The following is a 17630-nucleotide window of genomic DNA, read 5'->3' as shown; positions in this document are numbered from 1 at the left end:
GGTCCGCTCCAGGACAGCGCCAAAGGCACAGCCAAAGCTCAAAGTCCTGTCCAGGCCCCACAGGTCACTGGCAGGGCCCCGTCGGCGAAGGGACGGCCCGTGACATTCAGATCCCAGCTGGCCTTCCAGGGTGTGCTGGAGATCGGCTTCCACGGGACGGAGGCGTGGCGAAGGGGACTGACTGGCAAGAGGCCCCACTCACCTGCGATTCATGGGCCGGACCCTCACGGCCACCTTGACCGATGCCATGGCTCATCCCGACCGGCCCGCGCAGGGTCCCCCCCAGACGGCGCCCGGCAGCTGCCGGCCACTCCAGCGACGAGTCCTGAGGCTTCCCGCCCACTTTCCTCTCTCACCCGCCCCTCAGCTCCCCGCAGGCCCAGGAGTCCCGCGGCTGCCCCACCTGCTAGGCCACTGAGCATGCCCAGAACACGCCAGGCCGCGAGATCCAGGTGCCGGGGTTTCCGGCCGCCCAGGGAGCGCCGAGGGGAGGGGACCAGTTGCTCCGCGTAATTTAAACATTGAGGCTGGGGAGGGGCGTGGCTTTGGTGCTGGAGGGGCGGAGCCAGGAGGAACGGGGTGGTGCGAAGAGGCGAGTAGTCAGGGCGGGGGCGGGGCCGACGGGAAGAGGGGCGTGACTAAAACGCAGGGTGCGTTTCACAGGGGTAGGGGACGGTAAGGTTCGTAAAAAGCGTGGTCTGTGGAGAGGAGGGATGTGGCCAAGAAGCAAGGTGCGTTCAACGGGAAAGGGGCGTGACCGGATTGTGGGCGTGGTCTGAAGCGTGGGGCGTGGCCTGCTTGGCCGAACCAACGCTACTTCCTGGAGTCCCACAGTCGGGAAGGAGCTCGCAACACTCACTAGTGGGAAAGCCATCCAGGTGCTAGTTGTGCCTGACCTTCGTCCCCGGATGATCAGAGCTAGGCGGTGTTCCTGGGACGGGTTTCTCAGAAAACGGTTTTTCAAACTCCAACTATGGCCTCGCTTAACCCAACCTGTAACAGAGGAAGACCCTGAAAGGCAGAGTTGGATTGAGCAGGCAGAACTTGTTAGCTGAGACTCTGCTCATCTTAGAGGCGGCCCACCCTATGCCTCGTCGTCCTCTGAACACACTGGAAGCTGGGATCCGCCTTGGCTTGCGCCTCCACCACGGGAGCGAAGAAGAGTTGTTTTGTCCCCCCACTACTCCGTCCGCAGTTTCCAAAGAGTCCCACACAGCCCGTCAGCACGGTAATCACTTAGTCTCTGGAAAACTCGGGGTACCCAGTAACACCTAAAACGAGCCCGCAGAACTTGGGTTCAGTTCCCAACACGTGGAAACCCAGAAAACCCGGGGTGCGGATTGGGAGCGGACCCACGCGGCGGGCATGCGCAGAGGAATCCAGCTGTAAGGTTCCTTGAGGAAGCCCCGGCTGCCCCGAGTAAGGGGCGGGGCCCGCCTTATATGGGAGCCGCTTGGGGACAAATGGCGCCAGTCACCTCACTAAGGTGCCTGTGTGCTGGTGCTGTGAGATACCAGGCCAGGTGCTGCTGCTGCTCCTGCACCTGACCTGCCCACTCAGGCGCCAGCCACCCCAAAGCCCCACAACCGCCCAGTGTCAAAGGACCACAGAACCAAGGCACTCAACCTTTCAGGAGTTGTGACTGACTCATTAAAGCCATGGGTTGCTGAACAGGTTTTACTCATTCATTCTTATTTGAGGCCAAGAGCCTGCACCTGTCTAGAAACCAGTGTGCTTTCTCCCCTCTGCCTAGGTGGGAGCGGGGTAAAGGGCCCTTAGTGCTATCCCGGGTGTAGTGAGAAAGAAGGCTTGGGCGGCAAAGGCTGATTCTAGATTTGCCCCTCAGCTCCCACTGCGATGTGCCTGCTTCAGAGGGCTTTACTACACACCCGGGGGTCTTGTCCAAATGCAGGTTCCAATTCTGAGGGTTGAGGCCATTTCCTACCATCACTCCTGAGACTGGGTGGCCCCACGTTTGCCCCAAGAGGATCTCTAAGCGAACTGTAGGGGCTGGGGATCTTCAAATCCCAGAGTGAAACTTCCACTTGGCACCCAGCTTGCAAACAGCCAGGAACCCCTGTTGATAAGGGTTAGTGAGTGGAAACAAAGCCATTTTGATCTTTCCCAGTCCAATACCACTAGCTCTTTTGCATCTTTCAGAAGTTCAGAACTTTCTTCTGTGGCCTTGCGGGCTTCCCATGGGCAACATGCCCCAATGCAGCTGACCTGGGATGGGGCAGGGGTAAGGTTGGCCTTGCTCACATCCTACAGGCCAAAGTCATTCACTAAGCCAAGCCCAGGTTACCTGGCAGGTGGAGGGAAGCTAATAAGCAGAGGAGGGTACTCAAGAGACACACCCATCCAGCATGGAGTCCATGGACTTGGAAAATAAAAGCAGGCAGTTTTCATAGCCCCTAAAGAACATGACTTCGCTTTCATATCTCCTATAGCTTGCCCCTCACTAGGAACCCCAGATGAGGAAAATAGTTGCAGCTATGCCAGAATGTTCTTGCTTTCACTGTGGTGGTCCATAGCCTGCCAGTAAGCCCTGTCACTTATTAGAAGCACGCATGTTACTCTGTCACAATTTTGCTTTCTAATCTTTCTAATCTTTTGGTAGTTGTGTTTTGAAATAGTTCCTTTTCCTGTTCATCCCACAGGCTTGCTGCCCACGGAAACTTGCTTTCAGCGATTGAAAAGGGCCATGGCACAAAAGTGTTCAAGAGCCTGGGATTTAGAACCGCATTTGCATGGGTGAAGTACACTTCTGTTTTCCAAACAGGCTGCACTGTGTTGGACACGCGAAGAAAAGTTCTAGAAGAAGCAGGCACTCGGACTCGGCCTCGAGTAAAGCAGCTGCTACTATTAGAGGGGTTCAATGCCTGGCCCCCGCTTGAACTCCCTGTGTCCCAGCCTCTTTGTTTCCAGGTGGGACAACAGCGTAAATAAAATGGGCTCTCCAGTTGAAAAGATCTGGTTCCTCTTCAAATATTGTTATCAGAAGAAAAACACTGTATGCTCATCAACTATACTTTTTTATTCTTCCCAGCCTCTAAGAGTTGACTTTCTCACAAATGTGATATTCAAGCCACAACAAAAATAAATTTAAAATGTACAAATCAAAACCAAAGAAAAAAGACACGTTTAAAAGCGCGCACACACACACACACACACAAAAGAAGCAACCTAACCAGAGTCAGGCATTTGGCTTAGCATTTAAGATGCCCTAATCGTGTATTGGAGTGCTTGGGTGTGATGCCCAGCACTAGCTCCTGAGTCCACACCCTGAGATACTGTGAGGATGGCTCGAATGACTGGGTTCCTGCCACATTTATGGGACACCTGGATTGAGTTCCCAGTTCCCAGGTCCCAGCTTCACCCTGGCCTTGCCCTGCCCGTTAGAGACCTTTTTTGGAGTGAACAAGCTGATTGTTCGTTTGCTACATCTCACATAACATCAATGTTTTCAGTAGATTTATTTTACTTTTACTGGAAAGGCTGAGTTACACAGAGGGGAGAGAAAGAAAGAGGGAGCCTTTACCCACTGGTTCACTCCTCCAGTGGCCACAAAGGAGCAACTGGGACACAAACCATTATCCATATGGTATCTTGGCACTTGCACAGAGAAGGTTAGCCAGTCAAACTATTGTGTTGGGCAACAGTCTTGTCCTTTGCATGTGTACTGCTTGGTGTTGCAGCCTGGCCCAGCCTGGACTTCCATGTGGGTGCAGGGGAACAACCACTCAGCTCCTCTCCCACTGCTGTGCCAGGTACCTTAGCACAGAGCTGGAGAGGTCATGGAGTACCTAGGCATCGCCATTGGCAATTTGGCATTCCCAATGCTGGTGATTCCAAGCACCAGCTACTAGGTGAAAAGAAAAATACAAAGAATTGTTCCTGTGGTGATCGTGATGTTAATTCTCATTTGGTCACTAATCTCCAGACATACATTTGTTTTATTTCTGTTGGGAAATACTATATTGTGTAGAAATTTCAAGTGCTAGGATTTGTCTGAGGTTTTCCTCATCACTAGAGTACTGATGTTGGGTTCTCCCATGGTGGGAAAGTGACATGCTCACCAGGTTGTGTCAGGCTGTTGCATTCAGACACAAAAATAAAATGGTGCAAAATGGTTTTGAACACATATGTGATGTTCCTTGACTTTGGGCAAATGGAGCCAGCCTGAAGAAGGTGGAATGCTTCTAAGTCTTGGATGTGTATTAACCTTTGCTCTTCATTCTCCTCCAAAAAATCCATCATTTCACGCTGGATTCCAAAAGAAACTTTTCGATAGAAATAGAATACATGACAAATTGACCAAGGAGGCGAATTTCCAAAGCTAGAAGCCCTGCTTGAAACATGCCCATATCATACTTGCAGACGGGCGTTGGGTCTACAAACCAAAATCTCATTTGAATCTGTGATCAGAAAGTGCCATGTCACACGTACCTTATCACACCAGTGTGGGGCAGCATAACCCATTCTTGTGCCAGCCATCCTTGGGGTCTCCCTAACTCTGGGTTTGTCCAAGAAAGTCCTCAGTGTCCATAGGTCACAGGCATACTTTGGGTCCAGACACCTGACAACATCCTCAAAAGCAGATTATTAGGACCCCCTACAAGCAGAGGAGATGCGGGAGGTCCTGAGAGGTGCAAGGAGTGGTCCAGGAACAAAGGCCTGGAGGAAGGAAAGGCTGGGTCTGACAATCTGTCACCTCCCAGTGTGGGCCCTGAGTCTCAGGCTGCCCAGGGAGCTGGGGTGTGCTGCTGGTATGACTGTGTGCAGGCAGGTGTGCACATGGCACCTGTGACAGGGCCCATGAGGGGTCCACAGGCCTCAGGGGAGGGCTATTCTAAGGAGGGGGCTCAGCTGAGTGGGCCCAGGAAGTGACATCACTCCCTGGACAATGATGGAACACAGCCTGGGTAACCCCGGTAACCAGGTGCCCTCACTCTGGCACGAGTGGCCCAGCCGTTCAGTTGCCAGAGCTTGGAGGAGACGATGGATCCCCGTTGTTTCCCGCGTTCGCGAGGCCCAGACCTCGGTCAGCCCCGCATTCAGCCCAGATACAGACAGTGGATCAGCCCACGTCAAGACTCATCCACTCAACTCAGTCTGAGGGTCCTAAAGGTAACATCAGATAGCCTACCTGGGCTGGCCTCTACTTGAATCCTGCTGGGTGACCCTGTAACCTTCGTGTCTGTGTGTGTGTGTGTGTGTGTGTGTGTGTGTGTGTGTGTGTGTGTGTGTGTTGGTGTGTTGGTGTTGTAGGTTCTAAGGAAAATTTGTCCTTGGAAGGGACAGGGGTTTGGTAGGTGTGGGGAACAGAGGAGAAGCATGAGACCCCTGGGAGAGCTGGGGCACCGAGTCTGGGACCCATTTGTAGCAGCTGCCTTGTCTCACCACAGAGTGACCCGAGGACACCCAAGAGGAAGGACTCCAGTGGAGTTCAGACCATCAAGGCAGGCAGGCCTGAGGGGGAGCCCTCGGCCAAAATACAACAGTCAACAGCAGCAGAGCCGGACCCTGCCAACGTGGCCAGAGCTGAGGAGCCAGGACCAGTCCTGGGGAGAGAGAAGCCAGCACAAAAGCCACCTGTGCCCTCCTCCTCGGCACCAGGACCAGTCCTGGGAAACTCTGAGCCAGAGGAGCCAGGAGGCGCCTCATCCTCTCCTTCTGTGGCTGCTGCTGGGCCTGGGAGAACCATGGATGCAGGCATGGTGAAGAGAATTGTATTCCAGCTAGTGCCTGCACAGCAGAGGGGGGACCCCTTCTTTGTGCCTGCATTCCTCCAGACCTATCACAGGTTCGCCACCACCCACCAGGTCCTCGACCTGCTCTTCCAAAGGTGAGGCTTGCACCTGCACGCACAGGGGCCTGCACTCACCACTCATGCTTGGGTCTGGGTGATGCTCTGACTCTGTTTCAGAGTCCCAGGTTGCTCCTGCAGCCTCTTGGTACTCAGAGGACCAGCCCCGGGCTGAGAGAGGGCTTCCAGGTGCATGGCTCAATAAGTGAGATGCTCAAGGCTTGGTACATGGCTAGCATTTTCCCCACTGTTTAAAGTTTCTATACTTCAGGACACACCTCCCACAGCCACAAATAAAGCATTTTTTCCATTTGGAACAAAACTACTAGATTCCTTGTGAGGCCCTGTGTTTGGAAGTGTGCAGATCCCAAACCCTGAGAGTTTTCAGGGAGGTTCCAGGGTCACCGCATTTTGGGTGGGGGGGAGCTGGCTGTGGTCAATAACTGATAAACAAAGCGAAGTGCTCACTGTTCAAGAACACCTGTCCAGACCATATGGCAACCCTCCAGGCATAGCACAGACCCATAACATTTGATGGTTCTAGTGATATCTCAGATGACACTTCCTGTCCTCCTCTAGGTACCACAACTTTCAAGAAGGAAGAAAGCAAGATCAAAGCTGCAAGGAGTGAGTGGGTTTGGCACAGGAGGAGGTTCCACGATCCACAGCTGGGATTTTGGGGGTGTGGATGGATTGGCTATATCCCAGTCATGCAGACTTGCTCTGCTTCCTGCCAGAGGTCTGAAACAGAAGGTTGGGTGAATCCTGGGATCAGGACAGCAGGGAGAGATCACCCAATCACAACCCATCCCAGTGAGGTTGGGCATTGCAGTCCCATCCCATGGGGCTGATGGGAGGTGGGGAAGAGCCAGCTACAAAAGAGGCCTCCCACAGCCCTCCTACACATGGGGGTGTGCACCTTGTTCCTAAAGCCCAAAGTCACAGGCACCTGCTAGGGCTGAGGGACAGCAGAAGCCAGGTGTGTGACTCTGCTGCCCACGTGTGTGTCCCCAGGGCCCTCTGCTCCCTCCTGGAAACCTGGCTGCAGCGTTATCCTGGGCATTTCTATGAGGCCAATGACCTGAGCTGCCTGAGGAAGCTGGCTACTTATGCTTGGACCCAGATGCCATATAGTGACCTGGAGTTCCAAGCCTTAGAGCTGCTCACGCAGCTCATCAACGAAGAAGAATACAAGGAGCTGGTGGCTGAGCTGGAGTCCAAGGCTGAGCCTGAGGGTGAGGAGTGCTGGGCTGGGTGTGTGAGCGTTCAGAAGACTATCGGGGCTGGACCACACTGGCAGGAGGCTGAGACTGGTGTCAGTGGGCACCAAAGAGCAGGCTCAGAGCCCTTAGGACTGCAGCTCAGTGTGGACAGTGTGGACAGGGACTTCAGCAAGGCAAGGGGCACCCTCTGTTTTTCCCAGCAAGTGGGAAGAGCAGTGGTATTGATGTTTTTTCCTTCCTATGCTGACCTGTGCATTTCCCTCTGCTTCCATTTGGTGCCAACCCCAGCAGCTGCTCCCCAGCCAGAGCCGCAGGAACCGTCTCTGCCCCAGGCAGTCCAACCTCCTGCCATCAAAGTGCTGCAGCCCCCCAAGGGTCCTACCACAGACCCAGACTGTGAACCCAACAAGGCACAGGAACATCCAGGACACGTCCTTTGTGCACCCAACTGGTCGACGGCCAGCCAGCTGGGGATCCTGGAGGCAGGCACGGTGCAGAAGCACATGAACCTGCTGCTACCTGCACAGCAGGCAGGCGACATCCTGCAGAGGTTCACGGGCACACATCGCGTGCTTTGCCTGCTGTTCCCCAGGTGAGCACCTGACCCTGCACACACAGAGATGACTCGGGGTCCCCTGACTGGGTATAGGTGATGCCCTGGACCTTGCAGCTCTCAGATCTTTCCTGCCAAATCTGGGTGCTCAAAGAACCAGAGCCTGAATGATGTCAGGGCTGCTGGGATTTGCCCCAGGAAGGGCTTCAGGTGCGTGACATGGAGGAAAGGGCTGAACATTGATCGGGCGTAAAATTTTCCTCACCCAGTGAGGCAGCTCTATCCCTCAGGCCTCTCTTCTCCTGTCCTCCTTCTTGATTCCAGGTGCATGTGTGTGAGGGTCTCTGACCAGTAGAAGTTGTTTTAGGACAACAGACTGGGGGAGGATTCCCAGGCCAGTGCAGATCCTTGCATAGGAACTGGTTGGTTTTCCTCACTGAACCCAAAACAACGGAAACTGCTCCTTGAATGCAGGTCCCTGTCCAAGACTTCAGCAAACTTGAGGCCATAGCACAGCCCAATGTCCATGCCCTCCTAGTCAGGGGGTCAGTCAGAATCCCAGACCTTCAGGAAGGTGCAACAGAAAAGAACGCAGGTGACACCTCCTGTGCTCCACTGGGTCCCAATCTTGGGGCAAAACTGTGAGGAAGAAGATGGACCAAACCAGTGAGAATGCTTTGGGACATGAGGGACAATACCATCTGCACAGCTGGGACATGAGCCGTGGCTGGCTGCGGACTGGCTGTACCCCCAGCTCTCCCATTTCCTCTGATTCCTGCTTGAGGACTGTGGATGAGGGCATTGTCTTCAGCAGGAGACACAAGTGTCAGGGTCTCCAGGGCGTAGCGAGCCAGCTGAACTAAGCTCTGCTACAAAAGATCGTAGACCCTCTGCCCCACGCCTTTCTTGATGAGAGACAGGTGTTCATTGTGCAGTGGGGGGCAGCCTGCTCCTGTGTGGGGTTCCCACTGTCGTCCTACACATGGGGCTGAACTTCCTCTGTCCAGAGACCAGCCCCACAGTAGGAAAGGACGGCTGAGGGTCCCCAGATGCCAGATTGCTGACTTTACTGTCCTCATACCTGTCCCAAAGGGCCCTCTGCTGCCTCGTGGGAACCTCATTGGATTGTTACCTGGTGCACATCCACCAGCCCCAGCACCAGGCCAGCCAGAACCAGCAGCTCATGATGTACCGCCAACCTCGCATGCCTCTGTCCTACCTGGCCCTGCGTGTCTACCTTCTTCTGAGCCAGCTACAGGACAAGAAGCCCAAGGAGGCAGAGCCTGAGCCTCAGGGTGAGGAGGGTGGGCAGTTTGTGTGGTGGCTGGGTGGAGCCTTAGGCAGGGTCATCAGGGCTCTCTCATGCTGGGTGGGGGTTCCAAAGCTGCTATGTTCTGAGGGTATAGTCCAGGCTCAGAGTCCCAGGCCCGCAGCACAGTCTGCTGGGCAGAATGGGCCTTCTCTGCATGGCAAGGGCTGTCTCAGACTTGGCAAAGGCAGCGGCGGGGGCTGTGGTACTCATCTTGTCTTCTCTTGCTGCTGCAGGTCTTACCAATGATTCTGTGCCAACTCCTGCAGCTGCTCTGCAGCCACAGGCCCCAAAACCTGCTCTGGAGCCCCCAGAATGCCCAGGAGCCAAGACCCAGGCAGAACCTCCTCGCGGAAAGACCACACGCTGGCCCTGGAGCCGCCTGAGGCTGCGCCAGAGGAACCACAGCCAGGGCCGTCCACAACACCGACTCCCCGGCTGGGTGCGCACCCTGGGCACCTGCTTCTGCATCCAGCCCTCTGGCCAGAGCCAGGGGTGAAATCCCTGTGGCAGGAGTCGATTGGACCCTGGCAGAGCCAGAGCTCCCCGGACCTTCCAGGTTCACCTAAGCCAGAGCCACCCCGAACCACAATCCACCTGTTACTTTCCCTTTCCCCTCCGTTATACCTCACATTAATAAATACATTGAGTTTACATGGTGAATTGTGGATTCTAGAGTACTGAGTCACACCCCATGCTGTGGAACGCCCCTGTCCTGCTCTCAGCTATGCAGGGCCGTGAGTGGTGTGTCCCCTGAGTCTCAGGGTCCTCATCTGTGACCTGGGTTCCTGGTCCTCCCTATAGAGTATCTTGTGGCAGATGGATGGTATACCCTGGGGCTCCCTGTGCACACTGCAGCTCTCAGCTCCTCAGCTCCTCAGCTCCTGGCTCTTAGCTCCTGGCTCCTGTCTGAGCACCCAGGACATGATCCACTTGGACAGTATGGGCTCTCTCTCATGGGGCTGATCCTTGGTGGTTGTGACCATATTCTAGTGTATCAGTATGATGTCAGTGTGACAGCACCTGCCCCTGTGCCCGTGGGTAGAACCAGTTGACAGGAGAATCCCAGGACTGGTTGCCAGAGCTGGTGCAGGCAGCAGTGCCCATAGCACAGCAGGGAAGCAGGGCAGCCCCCGGCCCCAGCCAGCTGCTGCCCACTGGCTTCCAGGTGGAGACCGAGGTGCCTGCAGATGGGGACATGTGCAGTATCCCTGGTGACGAGCTCGGCTCCCTGCAGGCTTCCTGCTGTGGCCAGGTTCCTGGCTTGGGCACTAAACCCCTGCTCACCATGAAGAAGGGGCTGCTGTCACACCCCACCTACAGGGAAGCAAGCAGCTCAATTCCTGCATTTCATCTTCTGTGTCTATCTGAGAGTGTGGTGCTGTGTCCGGGAAAGCCCCGGAAGTCATTCTTCCTCTATCAAATGTGCCCTCAGCTGCTCCCACTCCAAGATGACCCCAGAGCCCTGCTTTTCAGGCAATCCCTGACCCGGTCTTCCCTGCTGCCCTCATTATCTCAAAATATAATGCCCTCCTGCTATTTGCTGGTTTTCTTCCAGCAGGTTTACACTTGTCTAGGTGCAAGGAAAGCTAGGCATTTGCATTCAGGTTGGTTAGATGAAGATGTTTCCAGCCTTGATAAGCAGCAGATTTTCACGTTTACCCTGGACATAAGCTACAACCAGCTTCTCAATTTTTGCTGTTAGCAGGTGTATCAACTGTCACTATTATGTCACTCAGATGATAAACATCTCCTTGAAGGTAAAGCAGGTCCCTTGAGCAAGGAATTTGTTGTATTTAGGTCCTATGCAATGGGCCATGAAGTAACCCAAACGATCTCCTTATTTTCAAGCAAATATATAACAGCATAGAATGATACCCAAGTATCTCTCTCTAAAGTGGTGAAAATTATCAAGCTGGAAAAGTTAGAAAGCTTGAAATTTCTCTACCTTTCTGCTTTCCTGAAGGCAGATCAGGGGAAAATTTGCCTATTCCTTTTTCTTTCTTTTCTTTGCGACGTTAATGCTGAAATTTATATAGTTGTAGTTGCTTCCCCCAAATGGCCCACTTTAGCCCAGTGATGGCAGTGACACAGGGATCCGGCAGAAGACTTATCCAGCTTCCCACATCTTTCCCACCTTGGAAATCTGAAATGTCTGGCTTCTTTCTCTTTGTATTCAACTGTGTTACTCTTTGTTAAAACTTTTTTTGCAAATGGAATTCCTATCCAATGCTTGGAGATAATGCTACTGTTCCATGGCACCACAGCTGTAAAATTTCTTCCTGCATTGCTGCCATCCCATATGGGAGTCAATTGGAGCCCTGCTACTCCACTTCCCATCCTGCTCCTTGCCAATGCACCTGGGAAACCAGCAGAAGATGCGCCAAGTGCTTGAGACCTGGCACTCATTTGGAAGCAGAGCCTAGCTCTTGATTCCAGGCCATGAAGTCATACAGGGAGTGAATCAGCAGATGTAATCTCTTTCTCTCCCCTCCCTATAATCCTGATTTTCAAATAAATAAGTGAATCTTGATCATGTTACTCCTGGGAAGATGGCATCTCCTCACATGTGACAGACAAGACGGCATGTGCCATGAAGGCTTTTCCCCCCATGTCAATCTGCGTTTTGTGAAGAGGATTCTGAGCCAGTTATGCATCTATGATGGTTGAGAGAAAAATTATATTTGTCTCCTGTCAATGCCAAGGATATAAATCATAGATATCCTATCCAAATCTAATGCTAATTTTTCTAACCTGTAAAACTTAAGGGTATGCTTAGAATTGTCTAAGATACTAAACATTAAGAGCAAAGATGATTAGGAAAGTTGTACTTGATACCCAAAGAAACAGAAGAGTTAACCTTATGCTTCAAATTGTAGTACAGCTCAAAGCATGTATGCCTCGATGTCAGCTTTGTTCTACAGACGTGAAAGAAGAAATCACAGCCGATCCAATTTAATAGAGACCATCATGTTGAACCACAGTCATTTTCTATACTAAAATGGAAAACATGGTTTTCAATTGCATATAACTGTGCTTATGGTCACAAATAGATCAGCCCTCATGAACCGTGTGGAGTCTATTGCTACATTTCAACTTATTCAGAGTCAGAAACCATTTTCTTTTAACATTTATTTTATTTGTTTGAGATGCAGACACACAGAAAGAGAGACTGAGACAGAGACCATGACTGAGGGAGGTCTTCCATCTGCGGATTCATTCTTCAAATGGCCACAATGTTCAGGGCTGGGCCAGGCACAAGCGAGGAACCAGACACTTCATGTAGGTGTCGCATGTGAGTGGCAGGAGTTCAGGAACTTGAGCTAGCTTTTATTACTTTCCCAAGTACCCCAGCAGGAAGTAGATCAGAAGCGAAGAATTGGGACTGAAATGAGCATTCTGATATGGGATGCTTGTTTGGCAGACAGCATCTTAGCCCGCTGTGCCACAATGTGAGCCCAGCAATCACATGTAATTGAAGGACTATGGAAAACTTTCATAAGCAACAAGCTTTGAAACTGGTTTGGAGGAGAGGGACAGAACTTCAACCCCCAAGATAAGTGAAGAAGTGATTACTGGGGTAGAGGAGATAACTTTGAACAAGCTGGGACAGCAAATCCTGCCCCTAAAAAAGAGAGAGAGAAAAACCTCTTCACCTGGAACAAAATATGTGAAGTTCAAATAAAGTGGAATTCTTGCTTTTCCTGAGTGGACACCTTGCGGTCCTCTTTGCTGGAGGCAGAACCTGTTTTCCCACCTCTTCAGTGCAGTTAACCTCATGTCTTGCTTTGGGCCACAGAATGTGGCAGAATTGAGTTTGTGTTATGTCTAAGACTTGAGCTCAAATATTCCTGCATGCTCCCAAACTGTCACTCTAGGAACCCTGCTGCTGTTCTGGGAGTAAGCCCAGATGAAGCTGCTGAGGGACAGAGTGGCCCAGGTTAGCCCAGCACCACAGCCAATAGCAGTTAGGTCCCAGACATGTGAGCAGGGCCATCTGGGACCAGCCAGCTACAGCCAACTCATCAGCAGTTCTCAGTGGTCCGAGGGGATAAAGTCCAAAAGCATGGAGTGTGAGCAGACCAGCAGGACTATCAATGAACCCAACAGGACTCACCTGCAATGAACAAGCTGTTGTGCAAGTTGTTTGCTTTCAGATGATATGTATTTGTTTATATCCTGTTAACTTTCTTCTATCAGGATGCTTTTTTTTAAGATTTATTTATTTTTATTGCAAAGTCAGATATACAGAGAGGAGGAGAGACAGAGAGGAAGATATTTCATCCGATGATTCACTCCCCAAGTAACTGCAATGGCTGCAGCTGAGCCAATTCAAAGCCAGGAGCCAGGAACTTCTTCCAGGTTTCCCAAGCAGATGCTGGTCCCAAGGCTTTGGGCCATGCTCAAGTGCTTTCCCAGGCCACAAGCAGGGAGCTGGATGGGAAGCAGGGCTGCTGGGATTGGAACCAGTGCCCATATGGGATCCCTGTGCATACAAGGCGAAGACTTTAGCTGCTAGACCACCGCGCTGAGCCCCGGAGGCTGTTTTTTTGTGTTTGTTTTATTTTGTTTGTTTTGTTTTGTTTTGTTTGTCATGTAGACATATAACCTAAAAGCACCTGCTCAAGGTCATTTAGAATAGTAATTTGGAGCAGTCCCCAGTCTTGCTGGTCAGGCCTCACTTGGTGCACCAGGAGACCTCCGACCAAGACAGGTCACGTGACCACAAACACCACTTTCCTCATCCCCTGGGGAACGAAAGCACATGAGGCAGCTCATAGACAGAGATGCATGTGGGCTTTCTGTCCCCGTCCTCTGCATTCCCACAGCCAAGCTTTGTTCTGTCTGGGCATTTAGCTGGAACGTCTTTTCTCCTCGTTCCCTCTCCTGATTGTCTCTTTGAGTTCCTCCTCTGTGATCACTCCCACTGTGGCATGTTAAGCACCATTCATCCATGACTTACCGAAGAACTTCAATACTTTGTTTTTTGGGGTTTGCAGCATAGCGTAGTGGGCTGTCTCCACCTGTGGTGCTGGTGTCCCATATAGGTACCATTTCATGTTCCAGTTGCTCCACTTCTGATGTAGATCCCTGCAAATGCCCTGGGAAAGTAGTGGAGGATGACCCAAGTGCTTGGGACACTTCGCCCATGTGGGAGACCTGGAAGAAACTTCTGGTACCTAGCTTTGCATTGGCCCAACTGTGTCTGTTGTGGCCACCTGGGGCGTGAACCAGCAGATGGAAGATCTTTTTGTTTCTCCTCCCTGTTACTCTGCTTTTCAAATAAAAATAAGTAACTCCCCCAAAAAATTAGTTTTCTATGTCAGCCAAAAAGATTATAAATCCTTCAGGGGTTAAGAAACAGGCCTTGTTCTCTGTATTTTCAATAATATCAGTTCTATAAATATTTAATTTGATGATTAGCAAAATCAATATAAACTCATTATGCTTATTCTGTTTTTGTAGGTGGCCAATATATAAATATGAATTACAGTATCATGATTTTCTGTGTTATTTTGTCTCTTTTGGTTCCTTCAACCAGGCCATAACATAAAGGTTATGCCATTTGTTACTGTCAGGCTTAATTAAACCCATTATAATTCATTAACCCCTGAGTTTGCTTTGTAATTAACATTGATTAACGCAAACAAGTACAAAGTAGGCCATCAGCACTTTCTAGAAGTGCTGATTACAATTATATTGGCAATTCAATACAGTATAGAAGATGGCAGTATAGTAATTTGCACTCTCGTTACATAAGGAGACAAATGCTACAGCAAGGACGCAAGCCAAGAAAAAAAAAGTCTTTGATTTACCTATTAAACCCTTGCTCTGTTAACTCATCCTGTGACTGTTAAAACCTTGGGTAAGCTTCCTGAGGGCTTGGCTCCAAGTAAGTTGCTTAATTGCATTTCTGGGACAAGCTGACAGGTGGGTGGAGAAGTGTCCATTCCCAGCAATGCAACTCTGAAATTTGTGACTAACCATAACGGGCCAGGATCTCCTCTGTAATGCTGGGACAGAGCCTGGGGTCTGGTGAAATTGTGCTGACTGTCATTGCACAGTAAGCACGCGAGAGACATTGAATCTGACAAGTTCTGGGTGACTAACATCATGGAGTAAGCTCTAGCTGCCTAGCCCTACGCCATTCCTACCTCTAAATCCTATATTCTACATTGGGCTTAAGTTCCCCTCCCACCTGACATCAGTGCTCAAAGATGTGATCTTGTGCCAGTCTTATCTGTGAGGGGACAGGCACCCATTTGAGCTTTTGCTTATCTTCAGGAATACAGCTGTGGTTCTTAAGAACTATAGTCATTTTTATTTCCTGCAAATAAATGAGAGGAACTCTGAACATCTACTCTCTCAGGAGGCAGAAACAGAGTCAGTGTTCATCGGACTCTATTAACCTCATGCGGATGACTTGATAATGACCACCACAGAGATCTTCTGGGTCAGTCAGTGCTCCATGAAAATACTTCACGGAAATCATTCAGGGCTAAAAGCAGTGTTTGTACAAAATGGATGCTTTAAGGGCATTGCTGAATGATTTGCTGTGTTCATGACAATCCCTAGGATACTTAGACTCTTCTGTGCACAAGTGGAGTTCCCAGAAAAGTCCAACAGATAAAAAGCTATAGAATAATTTGCTGGAGGCCATGTACTTTGTATGGGTGGGTGCTGAAGTCCCAACCCACATACTTGAGTCCTTAAAGCTCAAGCTATGGGATGCAATTGAGATGCATTGAGAAAGTTGCCAGAATGGGAAAATAAGGAGCTGGCATTATAGTGCAATGGGTTAAGTTGCTGCCTGTGATGCAGGTGTCCAACATCAAAACATGGATTCTAGTCCCAGGTACTCCTCCTCTGATCCAACTCCCTACTAATGTGTGAAGTGTGGCTCAAGCGCTTTTGCTCCCTGCACCCCTGTCAGAGGTCAAGTGGAATTTTTGTCTCTTGCCCTTGGTTTGGCCCACCCCCGACCTTGGCAACCATTGAGGAGTCTGTCTTCCAAATAGAGAAATAAACCTTTTAAGAATGGGGAAAATGCCTATTAGAAGCAGAATTGAATAGATATGAAATAAACATACACATTGATCCAAAGGGTCAGTGTTAACAAAGACTATGAACTGGAGCCTGCATTGTGGTGCACTAAGTCTAGTCACTGCATGAAACACCTCATCCCAAATAGGAATAAGGTCTGGATACCAGGTGCTTGGCTTCCCATGCAGCTCCCTGCTAATACGCCTGGGAAAGCAGTGAAAGGTGTGCTCCAATCACACGTTCCACTATATATGGGACAGCCACATATAGTTGCCTCACTTCTGGCTTTGGACTCACCAGTGTTGGCTATTATGAGCATTTGGGGAGTGAATCAGCAGATAGAAGAGACCTCTTCTTTGTGTCTCCCTCTCTCTGTGTCATTCTGCCTTTCAAACAAAGTCAATCTTTCCAAAAAAGGTTAAAGGAAGGAAGGGAGGGAAGGAGGGAAGCATGGAAATGGATGCATTTGTCTTTGGTGTCATATCCAGGGTCTCATATCCATTTGAACAGGGCTGCAGGTGACCATTTCCACCTTGTTTCCCAGCATACTGTCTCTGTCTTTCTCTGTGGAATTACAAGATAAGCACAAACTTTTTCTTCTTTATTTAATTTTTAAAGTAAAATGTCAAATGCCCTCAGTAGGGTGTAGAAAATTTGTTGGATAAATTGCTTTGCAGGCATTTTCCATGGCACCACTCAGGTAAGATTCAAAATATTTCTGCTATCCTAGACATCTGCTTCAAGATGCACACTTTCTATTTTAAAGCTAGGTATATTGAGGGAACATTTTCGTGAAGTAACATTCACAGATTTTAGCCTACAGTCCTATGGCTTTTGACTAATGCACATAATTGTGTGTCTACTGACGAAAGTAAGATGTAAAATGGTACCATAACCTCCAAAATTCCCTTGTGCCTCTTTGTAGTTAATCTCTTGCTCTGTCTCCAACCACTGGCAACCTATTCACCTGTTGCTATAATTTGTCTTTTTAAGCCTATCATGTAAAAGGAAGCTTGGAATACGTGGTTTGTTAAGTCAGCCTTCTTTCACTTAGAATAGTAACTTGAGGTTTCTCCTGTTGGGTATGCCAAAGTCAGGAGGGTTGAACTCCTTCTTTGTCTCCCATGTGGGTAGCAGGGTCCTAGAGCCTTGGACCATCTTCTACTGCTTTTCCCAGGCACACAATATCTGGGAGCTGGATACGAAGTGGAGCAGTCAGACTTGGCTCAGCACTCATAAGCACTCGTTGATATTGCTAGGCTTCTACAAAGACCCTATGGAAGCAGAATTTCTTGTCTATGATACATACATATCTAATTTTCTTTAAATCAGAAATGTGAACACAAATGAATGTACTGTTATGCATTTCCATCAAGCGTTTGGTTGCCTCATATTCTCACCAGCACTTAGCACTGCCCACTGCTTTTTATTTTCTATTTTTTTTTCAGGTGCCTTTACACAATGAACACTTGCTTTTTTTTTTTTAAGGCATTTTAGTAAGTGTTTGGAACTGAACAACATTTCATAGAATTGATTGCTGTCTTTAAAGAAAACCTAAAGTCAATCAATCTTATGCAATATTTGTGTAAGTGTAACCTGGCTGCTAGTTACTTAAGCAGTCACAGGAGTGACTTTGCTCATTCAGCCCAACCTTGATAAGTGGTTTTTACCTCAAGCAGCGTTGATAAAAAT

General features: G+C 49.9%; 3 protein-coding genes across 8 annotated transcripts in view; 2 read left to right on the top strand and 1 right to left on the bottom strand.

The window, feature by feature from the left end:
* Positions 1-485, bottom strand: part of KIF16B (kinesin family member 16B) — a 245044-nt gene extending 244559 nt beyond the window's left edge. For 2 of the 4 annotated variants that reach the window (XM_058679737.1, XM_058679738.1), the window contains exon 1: positions 203-482. In XM_058679737.1, coding sequence (XP_058535720.1) covers positions 203-249 — 47 coding nt within the window. In that variant the 5' untranslated portion in view covers positions 250-482. Of the gene's footprint in view, positions 1-202 lie in introns of all 4 variants that reach the window. The other 2 variants (XM_058679735.1, XM_058679736.1) reach the window with 2 other exon arrangements.
* Positions 486-4387: 3902 nt separating this feature from the next.
* The window catches only part of SNRPB2 (small nuclear ribonucleoprotein polypeptide B2), a 123466-nt gene continuing 110223 nt past the window's right edge, over positions 4388-17630 (top strand). The window contains exon 1 of the mRNA XM_058679613.1: positions 4388-4391. The gene's annotated coding sequence lies outside the window, so the exon portion shown is untranslated. The remainder of the gene's footprint in view (positions 4392-17630) is intronic.
* Positions 5702-9548, top strand: LOC131482980 (uncharacterized). 3 transcript variants are annotated; one of them, XM_058679611.1, is made up of 6 exons: positions 5702-5848; positions 6389-6436; positions 6824-7044; positions 7324-7624; positions 8678-8880; positions 9131-9548. In XM_058679611.1, exons 1-6 carry the CDS (start codon positions 5706-5708, stop codon positions 9391-9393), a joined length of 1179 nt encoding a protein of 392 aa, XP_058535594.1. In that variant the 5' UTR covers positions 5702-5705; the 3' UTR covers positions 9394-9548. The 3 variants fall into 3 exon arrangements, with proteins under 3 accessions (XP_058535594.1, XP_058535593.1, XP_058535595.1); XM_058679610.1 differs by having other exon boundaries at positions 7321-7624; XM_058679612.1 differs by lacking the exon at positions 6389-6436 and having other exon boundaries at positions 7321-7624.

This window comes from Ochotona princeps, chromosome 22 (assembly GCF_030435755.1).
Source record: "Ochotona princeps isolate mOchPri1 chromosome 22, mOchPri1.hap1, whole genome shotgun sequence".
NCBI lineage: Eukaryota > Metazoa > Chordata > Mammalia > Lagomorpha > Ochotonidae > Ochotona > Ochotona princeps.
The sequence above is the reverse complement of the archived record's forward strand: the minus strand, read 5'-3'. Positions and strand labels throughout refer to the sequence as shown.

Bases quoted from the DNA above. Each gene is read 5' to 3' on its own strand.
- LOC131482980 (XM_058679610.1), top strand. From the start codon at position 5,706: ATGGATGCAGGCATGGTGAAGAGAATTGTATTCCAGCTAGTGCCTGCA. The intron at 7,625-8,677 runs GTGAGCACCTGA...CCTGTCCCAAAG, and splicing joins CTTTGCCTGCTGTTCCCCAG to GGCCCTCTGCTGCCTCGTGG. The intron at 8,881-9,130 runs GTGAGGAGGGTG...TTGCTGCTGCAG, and splicing joins GGCAGAGCCTGAGCCTCAGG to GTCTTACCAATGATTCTGTG.